This window comes from Amphiprion ocellaris, chromosome 22, assembly GCF_022539595.1.
Source record: "Amphiprion ocellaris isolate individual 3 ecotype Okinawa chromosome 22, ASM2253959v1, whole genome shotgun sequence".
NCBI lineage: Eukaryota > Metazoa > Chordata > Actinopteri > Pomacentridae > Amphiprion > Amphiprion ocellaris.
In genome coordinates this window covers 19756236-19781029 of record NC_072787.1, presented here as the reverse complement: position 1 = coordinate 19781029, position 24794 = coordinate 19756236, and the positions used below count along the sequence as shown (strand labels likewise).

Here is a 24794-nt window from a genome sequence, read left to right as displayed (position 1 = left end):
GGTCATTTTAATGACTTCCAAAGGTCACCTCATCGCTCCCTCTGGTACGAGCAGAAAGAGGTCTCCATCTCATTTGATATTCTCCCAGGAACTCCCTCTCTGAGACACAGATTTGCAGCTTTAGCATTAAGCAGCTATAGAGGTCACTCGTCGTGCTTAACATGCACTTTGCTTCCCATCACCGGCTTGCATCTGTTCATTGTGTCATGTAAATGTGTGTGTGTGTTCCCGTGCTGTCTGTGTTTCGGTCTATGACTCACTGGTTTTTGGGCTGTCTCCCTCATTTCCACCAGCCTCCGCCTGCTGTTCGCTTGTCATATTCAGGCAGCACAGCATCCCCCCGACTCACAGCATCATCAAGGTCACAACCAGCGCTGCCGAGTTTAAGATGAGCTTAAATCTCCCAGATTGCACCGTAGTGGCAGGCAGTGGTGCTGGTCAGTCTCTGCGGTTTAGCGGCCGCCATGTGAAGTCGCCACACGGATCTGCTGCATCTCAGTGTGTTTGAGCCCTTTGCTTGGTAGATGGTTACACAATGCAGTGTGAGGTGACTGTGGTCAATAGTGCAGTGGATTAATACATCAAAGCAATAAATGCTGTGAAAAAATACGCTTTGGTTTAAGCATGTACTTTATTTCAAAGCAAACTGACTGACTCTAAAACACACATTTATCGGATTTTCCCCCTGCAATGTTTTCTGTCTGACAAAGAGGGTCTTAACACGTTTTTACTGCAACATAAAGAAGTCAGAACGGTCTGTGCAGCATAAAGTCCACTAGAGAGTTAAGATGCCATATACAATAAAAAAGAAAGGTCAAAAGGAGATTTTTTCTTTAAATAATTACTGTACAAAACTAGAAAACGTGGAATCAATATTTTTTAATAATCAATAATTTTTCCAGGTTCCCTCAGGTGTAATCAATACTGGGGGGAAATGGTGGCTTGACACACTTTTATTTTACTGCTTACATTTTTAATTTGTCTTCTCTGCTGTCTGTAAGTGCAGCCTACAATTCAGACTGTTCAGCCCAAAAGTCTCTGAATTGTTGTCATTTAACTGTTGGTCGCAGCTGATTGAATTATGACTTTTCAGTTGCACTGGGGAATGTAAAATTTTTATTTTTTTGCAGAATCTGATTAGTATGACTGGTAAATTTTTAGCAATTTTTCCTCTGCCTTTTTTGGTATTTTATCAATTGATTTTTATAAAATAACAAAGTTTAAGCTTAGATCTAGTTAAATTTACAGACAAAACTGTACATTGCACATGATTAGTTCAAGAATTGGTTGTTTCTGGCTCCTGTAAATGGCGTTTATTTTCAACTGAGTTCAGTAGATCTAAGTTTACTTGCGTTACTGTGGTGATTTCTGGGTATTAAAATGACCTCTTACTGCTATTTGTAATTAGGGTTGGCAACTTTTACTTCTGCCCTCCTTAAATCCAAATTTGTCTCTGCACAGTACAGACTCCAAGATCACAGTGACTTTGACATTCGGCTATAAACTTTAGAGCTCACGATGTTTTTTGAATAACAATGTGTATTTGTCCCTGTTTGTAGACCCTAAGTGGCTGTCCACCAACCTGGGGATCCTCACCTGCATCGAGTGCTCCGGCATCCACCGAGAGATGGGGGTCCACATTTCTCGCATCCAGTCCATGGAGCTCGACAAGTTAGGAACCTCAGAACTCTTGGTGAGTCACTAGCGAGTGAATAAATAGCTTTTTTGAGGCACACCCTTCACTATTTTCATCTCTAGTGAAATATTAGAAATAATGACAGAGCAGTGGAGCAGTGGAAACACAGACTGGAGCAGAATCTGATCCCCAAAGCAGCAGGGAAACGTCCACTGGGCTCATCCGTCTCTGAGAACGTGCGAATGCTGCTCTGCTTGTCAACAGTATTGTGATCTGATGTTTCTTTCTGTGATCTTTCCCCCCTCAAGCTGGCCAAGAATGTAGGGAACAGTAGTTTCAATGAGATCATGGAGGGAAACCTCCCTTCCCCTTCACCAAAGCCCACTCCCTCCAGTGACATGTAAGTACTGTCTGAGTTTTACACCCAAACAACCCACTGAATTCTTCTTCTGTTAACCCTCCTGTTGTTCTCATTTACGGGCACCAAAAAATATCGTTTCCTTGTCTGAAAAAAAAAAAAATTCAGCAAAAAAAATCCCCAAATTTCTGAAAACTTGTAAAACCTTCAGGAAGAAAATTCCAATAATTCCTCAATTTCCCGTAAAGTTTTATTTTTAAAAAATCCCCCAAATTTGGCAAGAAAATTCTTGTAAATATTTTCAAAAAATGAATAAAAATCTTCAAGACAAATTCCTAAAAATATCTAAAGTGATTACATACTTATCAGTAAAACTTCTAATATTTTCTTTAAGAACATTCACAAAAAAATCAACCAAAATCCAGCGAAATTCGCTGGATTTTGGTTGATTTTTTTGTGAATGTTCTTAAGAAACATTTTTAACATTTCTTTTTTTCCACCAAAAAACATTCAAAGATTTCCCAAAAATGTTGAGAATGTGGACATCAGAAGTTTCACTGTGAAATTTTATTTTTTTGTCATATTTTCAAACTTTAAAACGGGTCAATTTTGACCCACAGGACGACACGAGGGTTAAAAAAAAAAAAAAAAAAAACACTTTAAAAACACATTTTTCTCACAGGACGGTGAGGAAGGAGTTCATCAACGCTAAATATGTGGACCACAAGTATGCGAGGAAGACGTGCACGTCTGCGGCAGCTAAAATGATCGAGCTGTTTGAGGCGGTTCAGTCCAGGGACCTGCTGGCGCTCATTCAGGTCTACGCTGAAGGAGTGGAGCTGATGGAGCCGCTCCCAGAGGCAGGACCGGTGAGTAGATCACAGTCAGAAATCACACGCTAGCCGATCTAGGCATGAGGATAATTTAGTTTTCTTTTTAAAACCTGAGATTTCAGCACTAAAGACGTGAATGGAATTTCAGTGGTGGTGAGAAGCAGCAGTTTAGAACTACTTTCTAGCAAAAAAATAGTCCCAGTGAAGACTCTTGACTCGGAGTTCTCTCATTTAAGGAGTCCAAGCTACTACTTAGGTAGTAGCAGAGAATTTGGCAGCATTTTTTGCAGAAATACCAAGAAGTCACAGTTTCAGCAGCAAAAATAGACAGTCCAATTGTCCGGTTGTGTTTCTAAAACTATACCTGTGACGCTTTGGATTAAGATCCACTACATAAGTTTGCAAAATTTTAAATACTTATAGGTGTTTATGTGTTCTAACATCCAGGATCCTGCAATTGTCAGCATATCAACAAACTAGCTTGTTAAGCATCTGTCCTTTTTTTTGTTGTTTTTTCCTGTTTTTTACTGCAGTATCATGTCCTGCACCTCTATGGAAACACACACATATGGCTAGAAATAAAAAGATCTTAAAAATGTCTTGTGCATATAATGCCATACATCATAACAAAAAAAGAAGTTGAATTTCTTTTATTATCTGTTTCTACTATAAAAGTAGTCCCCCTAAAAATTCTTGATGTTAAAGTCATTCGTAACTGGAGCACAAACAACTAGTCAGTTAGTTTATTAGTTGATCAACAGTAAGTTAATCATTTTTCAGCAGGAATGCCAGAAATTCACAGCTTTGGCTTATCAGATTTTCCTTGTTTTCTGCAGCAGGTAACTGAATACTGTGCAGTTTTTTCAAGTTATTTTTTTGGCCTTTTATTAGATAGTTACAGTGTAGAGGCAGACAGAAGAGTGGGGGGAAGACATGCAGTAAAGGGCCATGATCGATCGGGAATCGAACCCAGGCCTGTTGCGTCGGGGACTAGCCTCCGTTGATGGGTCGCCCGCTCAACCAGTTGAGCTGTCCAGGGGCCCCAATACTGTGCAGTTTTGAGCTGTTGGTCAGGTAAAATAGAATATTTAAATAATTTAGCTCAAGCTTTAGGTATTCTTTGCATTTTTCTGACAGTAAAGAATAAATACAACTCGATTACCTGTGAAAATAATAGTAGAATGATCCCTGTGCCTTTTTACTCGCTGTTAGCTCATTTTTCACTGCAACATAAAGTCCTGCATCTCTATGGAAACAGCACAGCCATGACTGGAAGTGGGGAGAACTCCAAAATGTCTCTTTTGCAGTATGACAGAGCTATAAAGCAAAAAAAGAAACAATTAGGGTTCAATTTCTTTCAATATATATTCTTCAAAAATTGTAAAACATGGAATCAACAATGTACAGCATTTTCCCATTGTGCCCATAGATATTACCAATAAAAAATGGAGACTCTACATAATGAAGACATTTTACTACTTACAGTTTGCTTCTATACTTGTCTCCTATTTGCTCAGTGTAAATACAGCCAGCACTTCAGCTAAAAAGTCCCAGAATTTTTGTCAAGTAACTGTTGTTCGCAGCTGAGTCAATGACGGCTTCCCTGTTGCATCAAGGAGCCCAGAATGTTTTGTTTTGTTTCTGAAAACAGCTTATTTCTAGCAAATTTTAAAGTGACACATATAGAATGAAGTGGTTTTGATAAAACATCACAAATTTAAGCATCAATTTTCCTAGCAATACCAAATATCTTGCATTATTACTTCAAGGACTGTCATAAAGTTGGAGATCTGATTAGTTATTCTGTTTTTACAGTTTGTGCCTGTAGTAAATGGTGTAATTTTGGTGAATTTTTCAAGATGGCATGCCTTTCAAACCCAACAGTGCTTTTGGGGGTTCAGATGGGTATTGAATAATAAATAAGTTGCTATATGGAGGTACACAGTAAATGGTTTCTGAAAGGGCGTACTGTTGAATATTTAAAATGTAATTTTACAAGCCTTGAGTAGCACAAATATGATATAATTCCCCTCCATTTTCTAGGAGTAGCCTTGTAATTTTCAAAGGAGGAAAGCTTCAAATCTTGGCACATGAAGTCAAAACTTATCTGCAGTTCTTGATACCACTTAAAAGAATTGTGAAACGATGCCTGGATGTCAGCTTGCCCCAATAATCTCCACGTATCCTGACAAACACACAATATATTTCCATCACGCACTATGATCTCACGCTGGACTACAGAGCCCAGAACACTCCTGACACATGTGGTTCATCCTCATGTGAGGCTTTATTCCCAGCAGGACAACCAACGCTGACACATTTCTGCCAGTTGGTGAGTTATTTGGCGGCTGGAAAAGGGTGTAGCATTTGGAAAATCCTGAGTCATCTGGATCACTTCACCAGCAGGTGGTGATAGCCAGCAACCCTCGGCCACATCGCGGGGCATCGTCTGTGTTGATTCCGTATTTACTTAGATGGCGACATCTGCGGTCGCTGGGTTCATGTGTCTGGTTTTTATTTCGCGTCTCTGCCTGTTTTGTCTTTGTCTCCTCGCCTCGTGCACCGCCGCTGCTTGAGGCACAAATGAAAGTTAAAGAGCAAGCAGTGGACGGCGAAGACACTGTAGCGTAAACAACACGCATGATCAGACTGAACCTGACATAAATGGGTCGAGGTTTTATAACGTGGTAGTTTCCTAATGAAAAATTAAGTGTACAATGCTGCAGCAGAATTAAAGAGGATATGGTCTGATGACAGATGGAGCTGCTGCTGCTGCTGCTGCTGCTGTCTGACTCACCGATATCTGATCTGCTGCTGTCAGTACATCTGAAGGGCTGCATGGTGACATCCCACCCCCTCCAATCCAAGCATGACAGGAGGGCATGACTAAACACAGCTCATATTCGACCCTATAGATGCCGCCATATGCAGCCAACGTAACCGTTCCCTTCATATATGTAACCTTTACCTCCATCTTTAATGTTGCATCTAATAGAACAGCATGTAAATCCAGGTTTGATGCATGAAATCACAGGAAATTAACACGAGTCTCTCAAAAATGTACAAAACCAGGCGTCTTGCATGCAGAAATATTATTTTTAGGAGCCATTTTGTTTACTGCAGCTTGTTTAAATGCTGAAAGAGACACAGAGAGGGAGAGAATACAGAATGGATGCTGGCCGTGGTTGCTTCAACATGTCTTTGCTGTGTTTGATGGCCCCCTGCAGGAAGCCGGAGAGACAGCACTGCACTACTCTGTACGGACTGCTGACCAGACCTCACTGCACCTTGTGGACTTCCTGGTGCAGAACAGGTACGTTTTTAAGATCAGTTTGCTGTAAAAAAATAAACGAATAAATAAATAACGTACTACTGCATCTGTGTGGATCGGCTTTGGATCAGTGAATCGAATTTCTGAAAACACACGAGCATTTAGAGGAAAATTACATATTAAACAACACAGTTTTGCAGAAACACGCTGCATAAACTTGGATCTGTCTGTCTGCTGTGAGTCTTTCTTGTTCTCTGCTCCAGTCAGTAACACAGCAGTGGAAGTGCAGAGGAAAGCTTAGCGCCGCAGCTCGGATTCCCACAAGGCAAACAGAAATGGGTCAAGCACTTGTTCTCTGCCTTAATTTATTCCTCTCTTTTCAATTGTTTACCCACCACTGCTCCGACTGCACACAGCCTCCACGGAAGAAGTGGGACCCTCTCATTAATTAATAGCTCATACAGTGTCATGCTTGGCTCTCGTTAGGAACATTTTCCTTGGCCTTTGTGGGAGCTGCAGTGGATTATTTACCTGTGCTTGTTTGCTTTTCAGTGTGTGATTTATTTGCTCAAAGTGTTGTTTCCAACCCTCCTCTTCCAAATCCTGGGTAATAAGACATTAACCCAAAGCTGCAGGAGTGTGGAAAGCACCCTCAGGCATGTGACCTGCGTCTGTGTTTTTGTGTTTCCTCAGCGGTAACCTGGATAAGCAGACGGAGTGGGGGAACACCGCCCTGCATTACTGCTGCATGTACGAGAAGCCCGAGTGCCTCAAGCTACTCCTGAGGGGCAAACCGGCCACCGACATCAGTGAGTCACACGTCGGGGTTCATCCTCTGTGTCTGTGCGCTCGCATCACTTGTAACTGTTGATTATCCCTCCTCGCCCCTTTAGCCAATCAGAACGGAGAGACGGCGCTGGATGTTGCCAGGCGACTGAGGAACACTCAGTGCGAGGAGGCAGTGAGTACAAAGATGGAGCTGCTGGACGTCACACGAGCCGCCTGAAAATGAAACCCAAAAATACCTAAAGACACTCAGAAAAACTGAATTATGAAGCTTAGACTGCAGCTGTTTAGATTTACTGCATGCTGGGCAGTGATTGGGCAGTTTAGTCAGAACACTAGATGGCAGTCAAAGGTCTGCTGCCTCCAGCTTCAGGCAACAGTGACAGCAGAGTGGAAATAATCGTGGATGTATGTTTGTTATTAACGCTAGCATGAGCAGGCAAACAAAACATTACATTACAGGCTGTATAGAAGCTCTAATAAATATTTGAGTGCTTTTAACTGCACTTGTTTCCTTGTGGTGCCTCCATTATATTGGATAATTGCTTGTATTATTATATATAGAAGGAAAATACACATGAGCATGTCATATTTTATTAAATTCCATCCATTCTTTTTAGCATAGAGGAATGGATATTTATTGTTCCAACACACAGCATCTTTACAACAAAATGGACATGATGAAACAGCCAAGTAATGGAAAGTGGGAGCAGAAATCAGAAGTCGGAAACGAGTGTGTCCACTAATGGATTCAGATAGGGTTAATAAGTGTTATGGATGCTGCTTGTGGACTGTTGTGCTTCTCTAACTGAAGTATTTGATGGACATTTTGGGAGACAGAACTGCATTTTCAGACCTTTAAAACTGTCTGAAATGATTTCTCAGACTACAAAATGATGGAGTTTTGGACATTAACTAACATACCAGCATCCAGCGTCTTGCTTTTTTCATCTGTGGCATCGTGTCATTTGAATAACGCTGCATTTTAAAGAGACGTTTTATAGTCGCTGGTCAAAGGAGTGTCTGTGTGCTGGTCACTCTATCTAATCATTGTTCTGTAAAGCTACACCTGACGTACACTACCGTTCAAAGGTTTGGGGTCACCTAGAAATGTCCTTATTTTTGAAAGAAGAGCAGTTATTTTCAATGAAGATAACATTAAATTAATCATAAATTCAGTTTAGACATTGTTAATGTGGTAAATGACTATTCTAGCTGGAAACAGCTGATTTTTAATGGAATATCTCCATAGGGGTACAGAGGAACATTTCCAGCAACCATCACTCCTGTGTTCTAATGCTACATTGTGTTAGATAATGGTGTTGAAAGGCTCATTGATGATTAGAAAACCCTTGTGCAGTTATGTTAGCACATAACTGCACAAGGGTTAAATAAAAGTGTGAGTTTTCATGGAAAGCATGTATTGTCTGGGTGACCCCAAACTTTTGAACGGTAGTGTAGGTGTGGATGACCTAAATTTAACCCCATTTAACCTTATTTAACCTAAATATGATTTCTTACTTTTTCTCGAAGCCAAAAAAGAAGAACATTTGGACATCTGGTGTTTATATTTTTGTTCAGTGTAGACACGAATAACGACTAGTGTGTGTTTATTGTTAGAACTGACCCTGACTCATGGTATTCCTGTAACCTATGACATCAGTGTCCTTACTCTTCCCCCTTTTATTTATTATTTGCTACCTTATTTATCGAGTATATCCTTTTAGAGATGTATATTGGTGTTGGCTTCATTATTGGTATTGGCCAGTAAAGGCTAGAAAATGAAATATTGTCACTGACAGGCACAATAACACTTGTCAGGTTCACAGTTTTGTTTTAAAAAGTAATAGAGACAAGTAACTATGGCATGTTTTTGAAGCAGTTATTTTCTAGTGATTGTGAACATCCATCCATTATCTATACACCACTTAATCCTCACTAGGGTCGTGGGGGGGCTGGAGCCTATCCCAGCTGACTCAGGTGAAGGCAGGGGACACCCTAGACAGGTCACCAGTCTGTCACAGGGCTACATACAAAGACAAACAATCACTCTCACATTCACACCTACGGGCAATTTAGAATGATCAATTAACCTCAGCATATTTTTGGACTGTGGGAGGAAGCCGGAGTACCCGGAGAAAACCCACGCATGCACAGGGAGAACATGCAAACTCCATGCAGAAAGATCCCGGGAAAGCCGGGACGCGAACCAGGGATCTTCTTGCTGCAAGGCGAAAGTGCTAACCACTACTCCAGATTGTGAACATTTTGTTGTAAATTTATGTCTGTAGTTGCCAGTGGCCCATCACATTAACAGTAGGAATAATAATATGTTAATTCTGCTACAACACCGACCTTATTTGCAATTGGCTGGAAGAAACATTTGCATCATCGGCAGTCAGCTAAAATGAGTTAGAAAATATTGGCACATTGAATATAGGCAAATAACCAGTACAGTATTGTGTATCTGGTAGAGCTGCAGTTTGTGTAACTGATTTGTTTGTGTTATTTTCAGCTTGTGCAGGCAGCAGAGGGGAAGTTCAACCCTCACATCCATGTGGAGTACGAGTGGAGCCTCAGACTGGAGGAGATGGACGAGAGCGACGATGACCTGGATGATAAGGTCTGAACACGACATCCATTCTGCTTTCCTCTTCTCAAGTTTTTATCACTCCTACATGGTGCTGCTGAATTTAATAGTTCTGCCTCTGAGAGACTGATGTTCAGATATGACTGAGCTCAGTGCGGCCAAGACTTGAAATGCTGTAATGCAACAGTACAACAAATAATGGGGATTCTATACAATTTTAGGCCTGTTTTTTGGCCTTTTTAGCGTGAAACAGGTCCAGACTGCATGTCAGTAATATGTTGTGTGTAACCTAGATTTCCAAACTCCTCTACAAATTCTCAAAAAAATCCAAACAAATTTTACTGAACTAGTAACAGACTTGTCTGATTACACACAAGGAGTCACCCAAATGGTTTAAACTTCACAACAGCGTAGCATCATAAAGCTAAATCACTAATGGCTTCTCCTTCGCATCAAGGAACACTGAATTTTTTGTTTTTAACACAACCTGGGTTAGAGCAAACTCTTTCATTTTGGTGAATTTTTAATTGGGACTTATTGATGATGAAATTTTAACAAAATATCACTTTTGATATTAGGTTTGGTTAAGTTTCCTGATGTAACAGCATGTCACAGTAGTTCAAGCACCATCGGAAGGTTTAAAATCTGACCTGTTATTACAGTTTGTGGTTCTAACTCATATATTCTTAAATGTGTGTCCTCAGTATCCTTTGTTTTTCTTATTTATTTTGTGTATATAGTGTGTATACCTCACCTCTTTAATTTATAGTTGTGTTTTCTTGATTTTTTTACTGACGATTTGCTGCTGTGACGTTGCACATTTCCCCTTGTAGGACTAAGAAAGGATATTCTGTTGCATTCTATTCTAATAAATGGTGTAGTTTTGATGATTTTTTTAAAAAAAAAAGACAACATGCTTTTCAAACCTACTGGTGAGTTTTGGGGTTTAGGAGGTTAAAACTGGGTACATTAGTTCGAAAAATGAGGGTTTATTCATTCAGTACCATTTTATTAATAAGATTTAAGTGTTAAACAAGTGTGGCGGGAAAGAATAGTTCCAAAGAAATGAAACGTTTGAACATATCTGGATGTTTCTCGGCAGCGAATCTCACGCTGCATGAGAACATCGTTGAGTGGATTTTTCTCGTCGTCGCTGTGCAGACTCCTCCGACTGACCCCAGCTCGGTCTCATCTGCTCTGTCTCCTTCTCCAGCCGAGTCCCATCAAGAAGGACCGCTCCCCGAGGCCTCAGAGCTTCTGCCACTCCTCCAGCCTCTCTCCCCACGACAAGCTCTCCCTGCCGGGCTTCATCAGCCAGAGGGACAAGCAGCAGCGTCTGTCCTACAGCGCCTTCACCAACCAGATGTACAGCGCCTCCACCGACCTCAGCTCCTCCCCGGTGGCCGACGGGCCGCCGCTGCCGCCCAGGAACCAGGGCAAAGGTCAGACATGCCTGCTCCAAGTGCATCCCACATTCACTTTTATCAGCCTGTAGTTTATACCGGTCAATAAAATCAGGAGATCGTGTTCTGCTAATACCTTCTTTTGTAAATGTCAGCCTCTAATGCAGATGGTCTAAAGGTTGCTCTTCTGTGTCTGATGACTGTGGAGGGAAGATAGCCCGTGAAATGGACTTTATTATGCCTGTTAATGTTTGATTATACATCCAGGACAGAATTAGGGCCAGAGAAATGCTGCGTAATCACTTCAGTGGAAAGTTTTCTTCTTTGTTCCGTCACTCAATCTCCTCACACACACACACACACACACACACACACACACACACACACAGAGATCCACACACCCCGCAGTGGTATGTAATTTGTCAGCGCACAGATCAGAGGGCGGGAAGCAGGTGTCATTAAGATTGCTTACATAGTAAACCTTCAGGAAAACATGGCTGCAGGAGAGGGCAGGGTAGCAGTCATTAGTCAGGCATGTGAAAGGGAAGCTGAATCCACACTTCATCATTAGCCTGGGCTCCGTGTACACACAGAGCGTACTGTGGGTGTGCTGTCTCTGCAGTATTAGAATTAAAAATAACACTCCTCCCTCTGTGGAGCCGCTTTAGATATTTGGTTGAAAACATCACATAACTTTACACTGCCAGCATCCATCCTAACAAGTCGTCCAAATCCATTGTTGAGCATTAAAATCTTATTTTTCTTAAAGCAAGGGGTGTGAAATTTCACTTGTTTCCAGTGCAGAAGAACAGTTGACCCTTGGCTGTCATGTAAACAGCAGATTTGCCAGTAGGATATAAAAATACGTTGTCATTTTTTAAAACACTGGATCCTCAGTTTAACATAGAAGCAGAAAGCTAGCTGTCATCAGTAGATTTAATTCGCCCTAATTTACATGTGTTGCCAGAGCATTTTTATCAGTTCCAGCTACTTTGAATTTGTAACTCTGTCTCCAACTGGCTCCAGTTGATTTGTTTTAACACAAATGGTTTTAAAGATGCTGAAACACTCAAAGCTAAAGTTAGGTGTCTGTGTAGAAAACATGAAAAAGTGTCCCACAGTATTATATTCCAATACTATAGATAAAAATGAATTAAAGAAATTGTAAAAACTCACTAAAGCTGTTGTAGCATAACCCTGTTTGGATGCTTACTACAGAAAAACTGAACAAACCACATAGAAGTTCCATTTATGCTCTTCGTTTTTGTATTTTTGGACTAGATGTTTAACTTTAGAGAATAGTCTTGGAAACTGAAGACTAGCTGAATGGTTCGATGAATGCATCTGTCTGTTTAATAAGTTTGGCTGGGGTTGCCAGGGTGTAAATTTGCCCCAAATGGAATAAAGAGCAGGACAGTGCTGCTAATGTAACATCTAATCTGACTCTATTAGCATCTTGGCTCCTTCACAGTGGACGTTCCTGCCTCGAGTAGGAATCTTACTAACACATCACGTATTTGATTACACCGTTCATCAAAGCCACAAACTGTAAAAACTGAAAGAGTTTTCAGCTTTCTGTCCTTAAATTATGTGTGACTTCCGCTTCAATCAAAATCACTTTACTGTATGTGTCTCATTTTAAAACAAAGGACAAAATTAAAGCACATTCTGTAAAAAAAATTTAAAAAAAACACCTAACAAACTCCTGCAGTGGCTCCAAATCCAAATTTTCACAGTTACATTTTCAGAGACATTACCAAACAACTGGACTTTCTAGGTGTTCTGCTTCCAGCACAGAAATGTTGTAGGAACTTATGAGCTTTGTGTGTCTTTGTACTGGAGGAACCGGAGTCCAGATTTAGTTCCTGACCCACTAAAAGTCCCTGAGATTAGTTCCTGGAGCTCCTTTGTTCCACTGGGCACTGATATCTATGAATGGTCACGATTGTTGCTTCAGGCCCTTTAAATAGAACAACTAAAACGGCACTGGAAACAAGTAGATTTTGAAGTCTGATTTATGCAAAAATAAGATTGTGAGCCTGTGATGAGAGGACTTGCATTTAGAAGAACATGCTAACTCCTCAGATGCTCCACATTAGCGGCGCTCTCTCTGTCTCTCTCTCTCAGTGGGTGCTGGAGAAACTGCCTCCTCGGGGGGCAGCTTCACACCGTTCCTCCTCTTTTTTGCTTTGCTTGCCACTGATAAGATTTCATCTTGTTATTTTACAGTGTGTGGGAGCAGCTCTTTATAAGACTGACATACTGTAGATTCTCTCCCACACTCCTCATCTCGCTCTGTTTTCTTTCTCTTTTTTGTTTCTCTATTCTTTCAGCTCCACACTTGGCATTCCTTGGCTCTCATTCGCACTACGCCACACTGGCTGGCACTCGACCATACATCAGTGAATATCCTGGTTTTATGTTCTCCCCCTTACTCGGCTGTGTGCCCCATATACAGTTGTCCCTCAGTTGTTTCTTCCTTTTACAGCTCAGATTTACAGGGTGGTGGCATTTTTTTTTAATAATAAAAATGGGACCATGTAGGCAAAAGCCGAGTTTCCAGTTAATTATTTCTTGCCTACATAATTTTTTTTGTCCATCTGGAATCATTTCCCACCATCCTTGAGCTGTAAACCCTAAACCACAGCTGATTCCTCTCTGGCTGAGCTCTCTATTAGCTGCTTTCATCCTACTTTTCTCTACATTAGTGACCAGTGGAGTCCCATTAGACACCAACAAAACACCCCCAAATCATGGTGTCCCTTTTTATTATTTCACATTCCTGTTTTTCTTCCATCGATTTGACTCGTCTCCACGCTCTCTGCGCTCCTCCTCTCCTCTCCATGCTTCATTATCTTCACCTTCTCTGGGTGTTTTTAGGGGGTTTTCGAGCAGAAAGGTCTTTTTTTTTTTTTTCTTTTTGTGGCTGCCTCATCACCTCATGTGTTTTATGTATCGCTCCTCCAGCTCCTCCCCCATCTGGCCCTCCCTCTACACTCACACCAGGAGGCAGCTCCACCCTGTCCAAGAAGAGACCTCCGCCCCCCCCTCCTGGACACAAACGCACCCTGTCCGACCCACCCAGCCCGCTCTCTCACAGTCCACACAGTAAAGGGGGCTTAACTGGGGGTGAGATGCCAGCACACTCAGGCGAGGCTCCAGCCCGACGCCACAGTATCAACGCTCCGCTTGGATTTTTCAAGACTCTTTTTCAGATTTTGACAAAATAATGACAACTCAGACTCCACTTCTGGCTTTTTCCAGAGCTTTCATCCAATTTGCAACCTGTTATATGACTTTTTATATCATTTGCATATAAAGATGTGGTTTAAATCTCCAAAAAGAGCTTAGAAGTGGATCTTGAGTTAATATTTTTTGCCAAACATTTGTCTGACACACTTCAGTTTGTAGAAGTTTCTTAGAAGTTTGGGTTTTGTTTAACTTTACCCAGAGTTCTACACACTTTGTTTCTTTTTTGTGTCTCTTAATGCAATTTGAAGATTTATCTATGAACTAGAGTTGCATATAATGAATATTTCATTCACAAGTCCATAAAGCTCAAGGTGAGATCATTTTGAGAAAAACAGGCAGAAAATCCTTGTCACTTAAAAGCTACAAGAAGAGAATATTTGATAGTAGAGTTGCAACTAATGGATGTTTTTATTGTCCATTAATCTGTTGGTTATTTTTTTGACTAATCGATTAGTTGTTTGGTCTATAAAATGTCAGAAAAGAATAAATTTTCAATCAGTGTTTCCCAAAGTCAAAGTTACACCCTCAAATGTCTTGTTTTGTCCCAGAGAAGATATTTGAATCTGAGAATTTTAGCTTTTCTTCTATAAAATTGCTCACACCGATTAGTCTATCATCAAAACATTTCGCATTTGAGTCAATAGTTGACACCCGATTTAATTATTGCAGCTCTAAAGGGCAGCTCTTGACAATCAATCAACTTATCATCATCCATTAATTGCTAATTGCTCATTTCATTTATTGAAAAATGTAACTTTCAGACATTAATAGCATTTGCAACTCCTAATTACACTAACTCTGACTATAGGGACCATAGAGAAAGCATTTCAGAACTTTAATAGAGGCAATTTAACCCACAAATATTCACAAATCAATCTGAAGTCACCTTTCAACAAACCTTCAGACTGCATTCAGAGACAAACATGTTGGTTTCACTCTGGGTTAGTTAGAAAAACGGTCCAAGTTGTCAAAAATGAAGCTTCAGTCACTCATTTCATGTCTTTGATACGGATATTATTTGTCCTCAGTTCTGTTTGTGCGTTCTGTGTCAAACATACCATCACACCGACCACTGATTACATGATTTATTGCACTAAAACCTCCAAAAAAAAGCACGGGCTCATGGACAGCTCAGCCAGATGACGCCTCCCTCATTGTTTTTTTAACCATCACAGCATGTTGATTTATTTCCACATTTATACCAAATTAATTTCCTCATTAAGTGTTCTAATATGGTGTTAAACAAGCTGTTTTGTCGCCGTTAATGTTGACATTCTAGGAAGCGACTCCACCCCTCCTCCGGTCAGCAAGATGTCTCCTGTTTCCAACAAGTTTGAAGGCATTCCTCAGCAGCAAAGGTATCAGAGAGAGAATTTCTTTGTCTGTCAAACCAGTAGGGCTGCAACTAATGGGTGTCTTTATTGTCGATTAATCTGTTGGTTATTGTCTTGATTGATCAAATAGTTGTTTGGTCTATAAATTGTCAGAAAATAGTGAGAAATTTCATGATAATGTCCTCAAATGTCCAGTTTTGTCTCAAAGACCTTCAGTTTACTGTCATAGAGGGCGAAAGAAACCAGAAAATATTCACATTTAAGAACCTGAAATCAGAGAATTTTGACTTTTTTTCTTTAAAAATTGCTCAAACCCAACCATCTATTGGCAATTAATATATTCATTCACAACTAATTGTTTAATCTACAAAACAGTTCTTGGTAATTGATCAGCTTATCATGGTTCATTGATTGCTAATTGCTCATTTTTGCTCAAAGTGTGTGTGAACATGCAAAGATTAGATGTTTGTTCATGTAGAAAAATGTAAGTTGGTGACATTAACTGTATTTGCAAAACTCCTAAATGCAGAAAAGGTATCAGAGAGAGAGCTTCTGTGTGCATTTTGAAGTCTTTTCTTGTCTGAAATGTGTGATTCTGCTCGCTGTAATAAAATGTTTTCTAGGTGAGTAGAGGCAGGTTTCTTCTTCATTTTGCTTTTTGTTTCATTTAATCATGAACATCTCCTTCTAGCACTACTTCAAGCAACACGAAGTCTACACTTGGTCCAAGGGTTCTTCCCAAACTACCTCAGAAAGGTACGGTTTGTGTCGTATTTAGTTTTAACATAAGCTAATGAATCAAACAATATATTCACGAGTTCTACAATTTCTACAATTTCATTTAGCAGATGCTTTTATCCAAAGCGACGTACATGTGAGAGTAGATACAACACAAGCAAGGATCTAGTCAGAAGAAAACAACCTGGATAAGTGCCATAAAACAAGTTCAAGAGTCATAATAAGTTCCTTTATGTTCCTTTCTGTCTCAGTGGCATTGCGTAAGATTGACACCATTCACCATCCGTCTATGGATAAGGGCAGCCTTCCTCCAGAGGTCTTCCAGAAGTCCCCGCCTGCCATTGAGACCCCTCAGAAGACTCCTCTGGCAGACCGGCCTCAGCCAGGAGACCTGCCGCCCAAACCGCAGGTGTCCGAGCTTCCCCCCAAACCCGGAGAACTTCCTCCGAAGCCGCAGCTCTCCGACCTCCCTCCTAAACCTCAGCTGGGAGACCTGCCGCCCAAACCCCAGCTCAAAGACCTCCCTCCCAAGCCCCACCTGGCTGACATCCCCCCAAAACCCGGGACAGCCGAGTCGACTCCCAGGCCGCCTCCTGGAGAGTCGACGCCGAGGCCTCAAACGCAACCTCCGCCTCCACCTCAGACTCAGCCGCAGCCTCAACCGCAGCCTCAAGACTCGCCGTCGCCCAATCAGCAGGCGAATATAGCGGCTCCGTCTCAACAAGCTGCTGAAGACACCAACGGGACCCCGGCAGGGACCGCAGAGACACCTGTACCCCTCCCCAGGAAGATAAACACAGTATGGATACGCATATTTCTCTGCAATCGTATAATTAATTAAGCTGAAAGAATTTTAGAACTCATCAAGACTGCTGTGTCTTTTCAGTTATGAAATATGTCTCTGAACTACAACTTTTAAATCCCTTTTTGAGGGGTTTGAAAGTCTTGTTTTTATAAAATTGTAAAAAGCTTTGGTCTTTCTGCTATTTTGTGTTACTTCTCGGCTGATAAATGAGGTGATACCAATATATCAGATTTGCAATAAGCTAATATTAGCCCACATATCAGACTTTTTATAAATGTCTTTGTCAATGTAATATGCATTGGCATTATGTCATATCATCAAAGACAAGCAGCTATTCAGTTTATATTACCCAAGGTTTGTTTTAACTACTTAATTACTGGATTCTGTCAACAGCCCCTCAAGCACAATCAAATATTTAACCATATTTTTTAAATGTCCACCACAAGGTTTTTTGTTAGCAAAACAGATTTTAAGGTTATTTCTCTTTTCTTCTCATATTTCTCACATTTTCTTACTCAGAGCCAACTAAAAACACTTACCAGGCATGTGAAGGATGTTTTTGTGTTAGTGTAGTATTTAATAATTAATTTTTTTCTGCATGTCCAGGGGAAGAATAAAGCGCGTCGGGTGAAGACGATCTACGACTGCCAGGCTGACAACGATGACGAACTGACGTTTGTTGAAGGAGAGGTGATTATAGTTACAGGAGAAGAGGACCAGGAGTGGTGGGTGAGTCCAACTTAAACATCTCTAGCGGCTGTTGGACCTCTGACAGTTTACTAAAGCGCCACAAAAATACACAAAAACACTTGATAGCCTTTTTCTTACACACTTTCTTTCCCCTTTTTACCTCCAGATCGGGCACATTGAAGGAGATCCGGAAAGAAAAGGGGTGTTCCCCATGTCTTTTGTGCACATCCTGAGTGACTGACAGCCAGAAAGACTTGCACTACGCCTCTCCCTAACTTGGGAGGTCCTGTAAATAGCTATTATAACACCCCTTGTCACAAGACAAGCGTCCTAAAGAAAAAAAACAGCAACAAAGAAGAAACCCAAGAAGGCTCATCTAGCCATGGATGCCTCATCCATGCTGTACAAAGAATGTGTGTATTCTTCCTCTACCAGTATTATCTTAACCCTATAGCACGGCTGTGATGAAGCCACTCTCAAAACCCTAGCACTTACCTAAAAGTCTATGTTTATGCTGTTCCTGTGTATATATGTATGTAAATATATATATTTGTGTGTGAGTGTATATACATGTTTTATTGTACAAAACATGTACCATTGCTCTCTGCCTGTCAGATTAAGCATCAGGGTGGTAGAGTTTGAATTTTATCTGTATTCATTTTACTGGCCCTCAAGTAATTATCAGCTTATATTTCTGGAAAAAGGACAAATATGAAATGGAATGTGAAATAGGTCATGTCATTATTTGTGTCTTGCATCCCTGTTTGCCACCACAATTGACCGAAGAGGCAGGAGTCTCCCACTGATATTCCCGAGGTGAAAAGATTGTCATTAAATGTACTCCTTGTTCTTGCTTGCTTTGTGTGTACACGTATTATGGTTGTTTTACAGTATAGAAACCTGCTGCTACTGTGTGGTGGAATATCAAAGCCTGTGGTTCACTGTAGGTCACTAATTTACTCCTTGTTACACTGTTCACTGTATGTTTGCTCTGTGTGTGAACTCGACGCCATCTCCACAGTCCTTTGACCTTCTCTGTGCATGGTGTAACAATGACTGGAAATGAGTGGAGTGCTGCGTTCAAAGACGCTCACCTCAGGGTTTGAAGAGCCACTATGATAAAATTAAGCAGGACTACGCAAAAGGTACCCTGTTGTTAAAGCCACTATTAATGACAAGTACGGGAAACTCAAGAGGACATCTTAGCAATAACTTGATTTTCTGACAGGCTAGAAGTTTCACAACAACCTGTGTTCACAATTCAGTGTCTTGTAAAATCTCATGAGCTTGAATTTTTTTTTTTTTTTTTTTTTTTTTTTTTTAGTTTAAGTAATATCATTCCATGTTACTGGATTCAGTGCATTTCCAGGTTTTGCCTGTGAACCAGAGAAGTCTTTCAGATGAAGGGTGGACTTTGTAAAAGGCCAGAGAGCCGATGTATTTTCACCTGGTCCTCACTGACTTGCAGTTCTTCCCATGTTAAGGAACAAACCCATCAACCCATTGTATCATTAAAAGTGCTGTACTTAAACCCCGAGCCTTCTGTTTTACTTGGGAACCATGTGGTTTCCAGATCTATTGGTGCCTCTCGCTGGAATTTCCCAGGCGAGAGGGAAAGGGCAGCTTTAAGCAGCTTATTGAGGTTACTGTTTGGCTCAAGATAAATAACAGACTTTGAGAAATGCCAGTTTGTCCGTTTAGTAGCTGCAACCAAACAACGGTGTACTTGAGTCCTGCACCGAGACACTTAAGCCGCGATTCCACAAGCACCTACTCGGCGCGGTGCGGCTCGGCTCGTCTTTGTTTGCGAGCGTTTCCATATGGATTAGTGCACAGCATCAGGCACGATTTTCCGTACCTCCTCGGCTGAGGTTCCCACCGAGATGAAGTGAGCCGAGATGTGACGTCTACATAGTGCAGGCCACTGATTGGACAGGAGTGCAGCCCACTGATTGGACAGGGAGTGACGACACACAAGAGCGACTCCAGCACGAAAACAAAACCGGCATTTAAAAAAACTAAACAGCGACGGTGTGCGTTGCTCGTCACAGACCTCTCTGTCTTCATAATTTTAATATGACAGCCAGACCTGTACCGTGGGTGAATGAAGAGGTCGAGACTTTGTCTTTGGTGGTGGACCAAAGAATACAGAGGGAGCTGGACGGAGAAAGTTTATCAGGAGGTCTCTGAGCGGATGGCCGCTCACATATACAGTAGACTGTATATAAAGAGGACAGAAGCAGTGTAGGGAGAAGCTGAAAAAGCTCAAAAGTGACTACTGGTCCACCAAGGACCACAGCGGCCGGCGTGGGTCAACCAGGAGGTGTTGGAAGAGGTTTAATGGAAGCTATTTACTGGCACCGCCGTCAGCAACAGGAGGGAGACACAGCCGCTGTATTGTTGGAGACGTTCGAGGACGGTGAGTGTTTTGTGACTTCAAGAAACTTTTACATCATTTATCCCATTGGTGGCAAGCTTCTTTTAAGCAAACAAGTATATTTAGAAAGTAACGTTGTTGTCTCCTGTAGCAGACAATAAGATAGCTAGTTAGCCATCAGCGCTAGCTAGTTAGCCATCAGCGCTAACTCCGTGCTCTGCTTGTATTTCGTGCTGCTGTTTCTAACGTTTAGCTCTCAGAAGCTAATACATCAGTCAGCATGACGAACTAAGCTAGTGGTCGTACAGGTTTATTTTTTTCACATGTTACAATGTCGTATTTTTCGTGTACTTAGGGTGAGTGTTTATTTCTGTTCAAGAATCCCTTTCGACGTGCGAAGCCTGCTCCGCCTCCGTCATGGAGCCCCCAGCTCCCCTGCCTCCTCTCCACCACCAGCTTCAGCACCAGTACCAACTCCGACACCGACCCTGTCAACATCAACGTCCAGCACGTCACAGCAACGTCTTATCACCGGTAAGACACGGTAAACAGAGAGCATGGTTGATTTTCGCATTATTATTATTACTACAGGTGTAAATGCCTGCAAGCATGATCAGAACAGTGAGAACAACGACCAAGAATTCAGGCAGGTGTAAATGCAAACTGTGCAGCAGCCAGCTCAGGAACGCCTGATGAAAGCTACATGCAGCTGCAGTGACACATAAACAGAACACATGCAGCTGCGTTTTTTGCCATTGACTTAACAAGCAAGTCACTCTAATTAATTTACTTTCTCGTGCAATGTAGTATTGCAACCATTGTTCTTATAGTCACTAGGTAACTGTGAAACTGAATGAAAATGTACATAGAAATAAGAAAACACAGCTGTTCTTAGCAACTCCAAAATGTGCACAAGATGAAATGAAGTTCACACCACATTGTTTTTAGTTGTGGTGGAGGAAGTACTGTTTGTGCTTTGGTTAAAGAGTGCCAAAAATTTACTAAAGTAAAACTATCAAGGACATGATCATGATTGAAAATCAATGGACGGGTGGCTAAACACATCACATCATCAGAGACCCCACTCACCCTGGACATAAACTGTTCTCCCCCTCCCCTCTGGCAGGCGCTACAGATCCCTGTACACAGAAACCTCCAGACACAAAAACAGTTTCTTCTCCACTGCCATCACTGTAATAAACAGCTGAGCCATTCCTACACACCTGTACAATAGTCAGTATTCCAATGGACATGTACAGTATTTTTTTTCACCATGAACAGGATTCTCTGCTTTTGCACTACTGTGTTTATAGCAATTATCGTTTTGCTAATGTGTTTATTCCAGTCTAGCTGTAAATTTCTGTATATATTGTTTTATTTAATTTTGCTACTATTTCTTTTTCCTCCCTGTTCCTCTTTCTATAGTTTCTTTATTTTTTATTATTCTCTTCCATATTCCTAGTGTGACACCAACAGCCGAAACCAAATTCTGTGTATATTATGTACTTACTTGGCCATTAAAGCTGACTCTGATCACTTTTCTGTCTTTGGTCTAGGCAAGAGGAAAAGGGGCCACAGAAAATTGGACCTTCCAAGTGTACTTGTGGAGATGCAGGCTGAGGAGGAGTGGAGTCATGCCCAGCATGATGAGAACATCTGGTTGCTCCTCAGTGAGGCAAGAGAGAATGAAGCGGCCTTGCAGCGGGAGGAGATGGCCCAGAATACTGCCTTCAACCAGTCATTCCTGGGTGTGCTGGGGCAGCTGGTGCAGGTAGTCCTGGGTGTACTGGGGCAGCTGGGGCAGGCAGTGGGCAGCCAGCGAGTCCACCACCCAGAGACTTGAGATTTAGTTGTATATAGTTTTACTTTTAGCCCTCCACTGTAGGAGAGGCCCACCACAGTTTGTACTTTGCACATTGTAAATAGTTTTGATTTTGCTGCTGACTAATAAACTATTTTGTGACTTATGTGATTGTATCATAACTTTTCATTTTGTCTGTTAAGACACTGGTAGGAAAAGAGTCAACAGTCTCAACCAAACAATTCTGTATTCCCTAATAATGCATTTATGTTTAATGGGATTTAACATGTTTTAACACAAACTCCTTTATGGTTCATAATTCCGTTGACTGAATTACGCCAAAGCAATACTGATTTATCAAACTGGAATATTCTTAAAACAGCTGTTTTAATGTTTTGGTGTTTAATTTGTCATGTAGTCTTGCTAACCTTCACAAATAAAACAATAGCACAGACACATCTGCAAAAGGTACAAAAATTTATTGTCAGAATTGCATTCAAGAAAACAATAGTGTCCGGGGACAGAAAAACAGAAGTATAACAAGAAGAATAACTTAACTTCTGCATGACACGTAGTGCATCAGTGCATCCTGTACATCTCTGTCCTCCTCCTCTACACCTTGTGCCACTGCAGGCTCATGTGCTGCTGCTTCAGGTAAATCCCATGAAGTCTCATCAGAGAGCATCTGAAACACATACACAGCATACATATTTTAATACCTAATAGCGATAAACTGCAGCTATTACAGGGTCGTTCACAGGACTGATAAACGATAGCTAGCGAACTAGCATTAGCTTACCCTCATATGTCGTCTAGTTCATATCCTCTTGTCTTCAGCTTGATACTGCTGCATCGCCTCCCAAACTCTCCTGTGTGTCTCCTGAGTGTTCCGACTCGCCGCTCTCAGCTTTCTCCGACTCTTCTATTACTTTGAATCTGACAGAAAGCCACAGACCGAGCAGCAGGTGAACCATCATCTCCGTTATGTTGCGTTTGTGTCGCACGCAAATGACGTTAAGGGACTTTCGGCTCGCTGCGCTATGACGACTCCACCCACGATGAGGATATATGGAAAAACAACTAAACCGAGACGAGCCGAGTCAGATACAATAGTGGCGAGCCGTACCGCGCCGAGTAGGTGCTTGTGGAATCGCGGCTTTTCTTTAGAAGTGTATTTTCATTTAATCCTAATTAACACTTAAGTTTCATTATATTTTAGAACACAATATTGCACTTTTTGCTCCCTTCAAAGTACAAATTAGCTAAAATTTAACAAACTTTCCAAAAAAAAAAAAAAAAGAGCCATGGTGTAGTATGATACGATAAGATGCAAAAATGTTTTATTATTTTTGCTTAGTTTAGAAATTAACATCTTCAAGTTCAAAATTAGATTTTGATTACATTGTTCCATACAAGCTGCTTCTTGAAATAGCTCAATAGCTCATAAGCAAAGAGACACAATTATGCAGAATGATAAACTGAAAACATGATGCACTTATGGATCAAACTACAGTTTCAAATTTGGCATCATTTTGGATGTATTTATGCTCAGTTTGGGAACACCTTCAGATCTGAAATAACCTGCAAAACATACTTTAATACAGACTTTCTTGTTAAATAAGACACAGTGAAAACATGTCATTGATCACTGAAATGCACTAATTTCAAGCAAAAGTATGAGTAAAACAAGCTTGAGGAGTTTTCTGGAAACTAATTTTTTTTAGCCTTATCGTCATAAAAAGCCTCAGGAATAAATTAACCTTACAGTCATGTAGATTTTTCATGCAAACATGCCTCTTATAAAATCCTAAACTACGCACAATATATAGTAGGTAAATGGCTGCACAATTTTGACAATGTTTCCATTTCTATTATTCATCTACACACAAAAATATGAAATCAGTGATGCAAGAAAAATTAATTTCTCAAAGCTAGCCTAAAACACTGCAACTAACAGTTACTTTGCAGCTAAAGAAAGGGTTTTGATTTGAGAGTGTGTACCAATTTGCCTACCATACTAATTCAAATAAACATGAAGTTTCATAGAAGATTCTTTCAGGTTACATGTGCTATGAAAGTTAGAGTTCAAGAGGAATTTAATTACTTCAGACCAATGTTCCCTGTAATTTTTCCTGAGTGTGAGCAAACACACAAACTCCCTGAGCGTCCCTTGGACCACTGTGAGCAACATCAGACGTGTGCACTGTGGTCACACCAGCATCACATCCATTCAAGTTACATGGTTCATTAAAAGAATCAAATTACAGCATTTACATTTCTGTTAAAACACTTTGTCAACAGGAGCCAGTTGAAGGCTGCAGTGATTTTAGTGACACTACAATGTATAAGAGTGAAGTTATTGAATATTTGTCTCTCTTTACTGTTGCAGTGGTTTTGCAAATTGCAGACGGACCCTGTTCACTCCATAGACACCAATGTTATTCCTGTAGCTTGAAAGACAGCTACTTTTGATAAAACTGGGCTTGTAGCACATTGTCTGCCTTGCATCAATGGGAAAGAGGCACCGTTTATGTTTTGACAACCTATATCTAATGAGTTATTGATGCTGGAAGTCCGAATCTGTGAATATCTTTCCAACTTTACTGAACTTGGGGCCACTACCACCTAAGGAGTGATATATTTAATTTTGAAAAAAGCATTTAGCCATACTTAAAGCTTTAAGTGCTTTATTAACAAGGAACTAAAAATGTTGTATTGTTTTTTGATCACAGGTTCTGTCTGAAAAGAGGTGGCATCATTTTAAACAGTGAAATCAAACTAATAAAATGTAATGACCAACCAGTGAGCAATACTGGAGTCTGTATTAAATATTTATTATTTTATTTATAGTATTAAATGTTTATTAAAAACTAAAAAGCCTTTTAAAAAAACAACTTAGGCATTTATTGAGTCACTAAAA

The 24794-nt window shown here is 40.8% G+C and overlaps 1 protein-coding gene across 3 annotated transcripts in view; it reads left to right on the top strand.

Annotated features, from left to right (window-relative positions):
* The window catches only part of asap1b (ArfGAP with SH3 domain, ankyrin repeat and PH domain 1b), a 79112-nt gene extending 59885 nt beyond the window's left edge, over nt 1–19227 (top strand). Inside the window, exons 15-28 of one of the 3 annotated variants that reach the window (XM_023285110.3) lie at nt 1560–1693; nt 1945–2036; nt 2677–2863; nt 6055–6140; nt 6792–6907; nt 6992–7059; nt 9400–9507; nt 10688–10916; nt 13845–14006; nt 15409–15487; nt 16155–16219; nt 16453–17000; nt 17613–17735; nt 17863–19227. In XM_023285110.3, the coding sequence (XP_023140878.1) occupies nt 1560–1693; nt 1945–2036; nt 2677–2863; nt 6055–6140; nt 6792–6907; nt 6992–7059; nt 9400–9507; nt 10688–10916; nt 13845–14006; nt 15409–15487; nt 16155–16219; nt 16453–17000; nt 17613–17735; nt 17863–17937 (2072 nt within the window). In that variant the 3' untranslated portion in view covers nt 17938–19227. Of the gene's footprint in view, nt 1–1559; nt 1694–1944; nt 2037–2676; nt 2864–6054; nt 6141–6791; nt 6908–6991; nt 7060–9399; nt 9508–10687; nt 10917–13210; nt 13280–13844; nt 14007–15408; nt 15488–16154; nt 16220–16452; nt 17001–17612; nt 17736–17862 lie in introns of all 3 variants that reach the window. The other 2 variants (XM_055007131.1, XM_023285138.3) reach the window with 2 other exon arrangements.
* Nucleotides 19228–24794: the final 5567 nt, after the last annotated feature.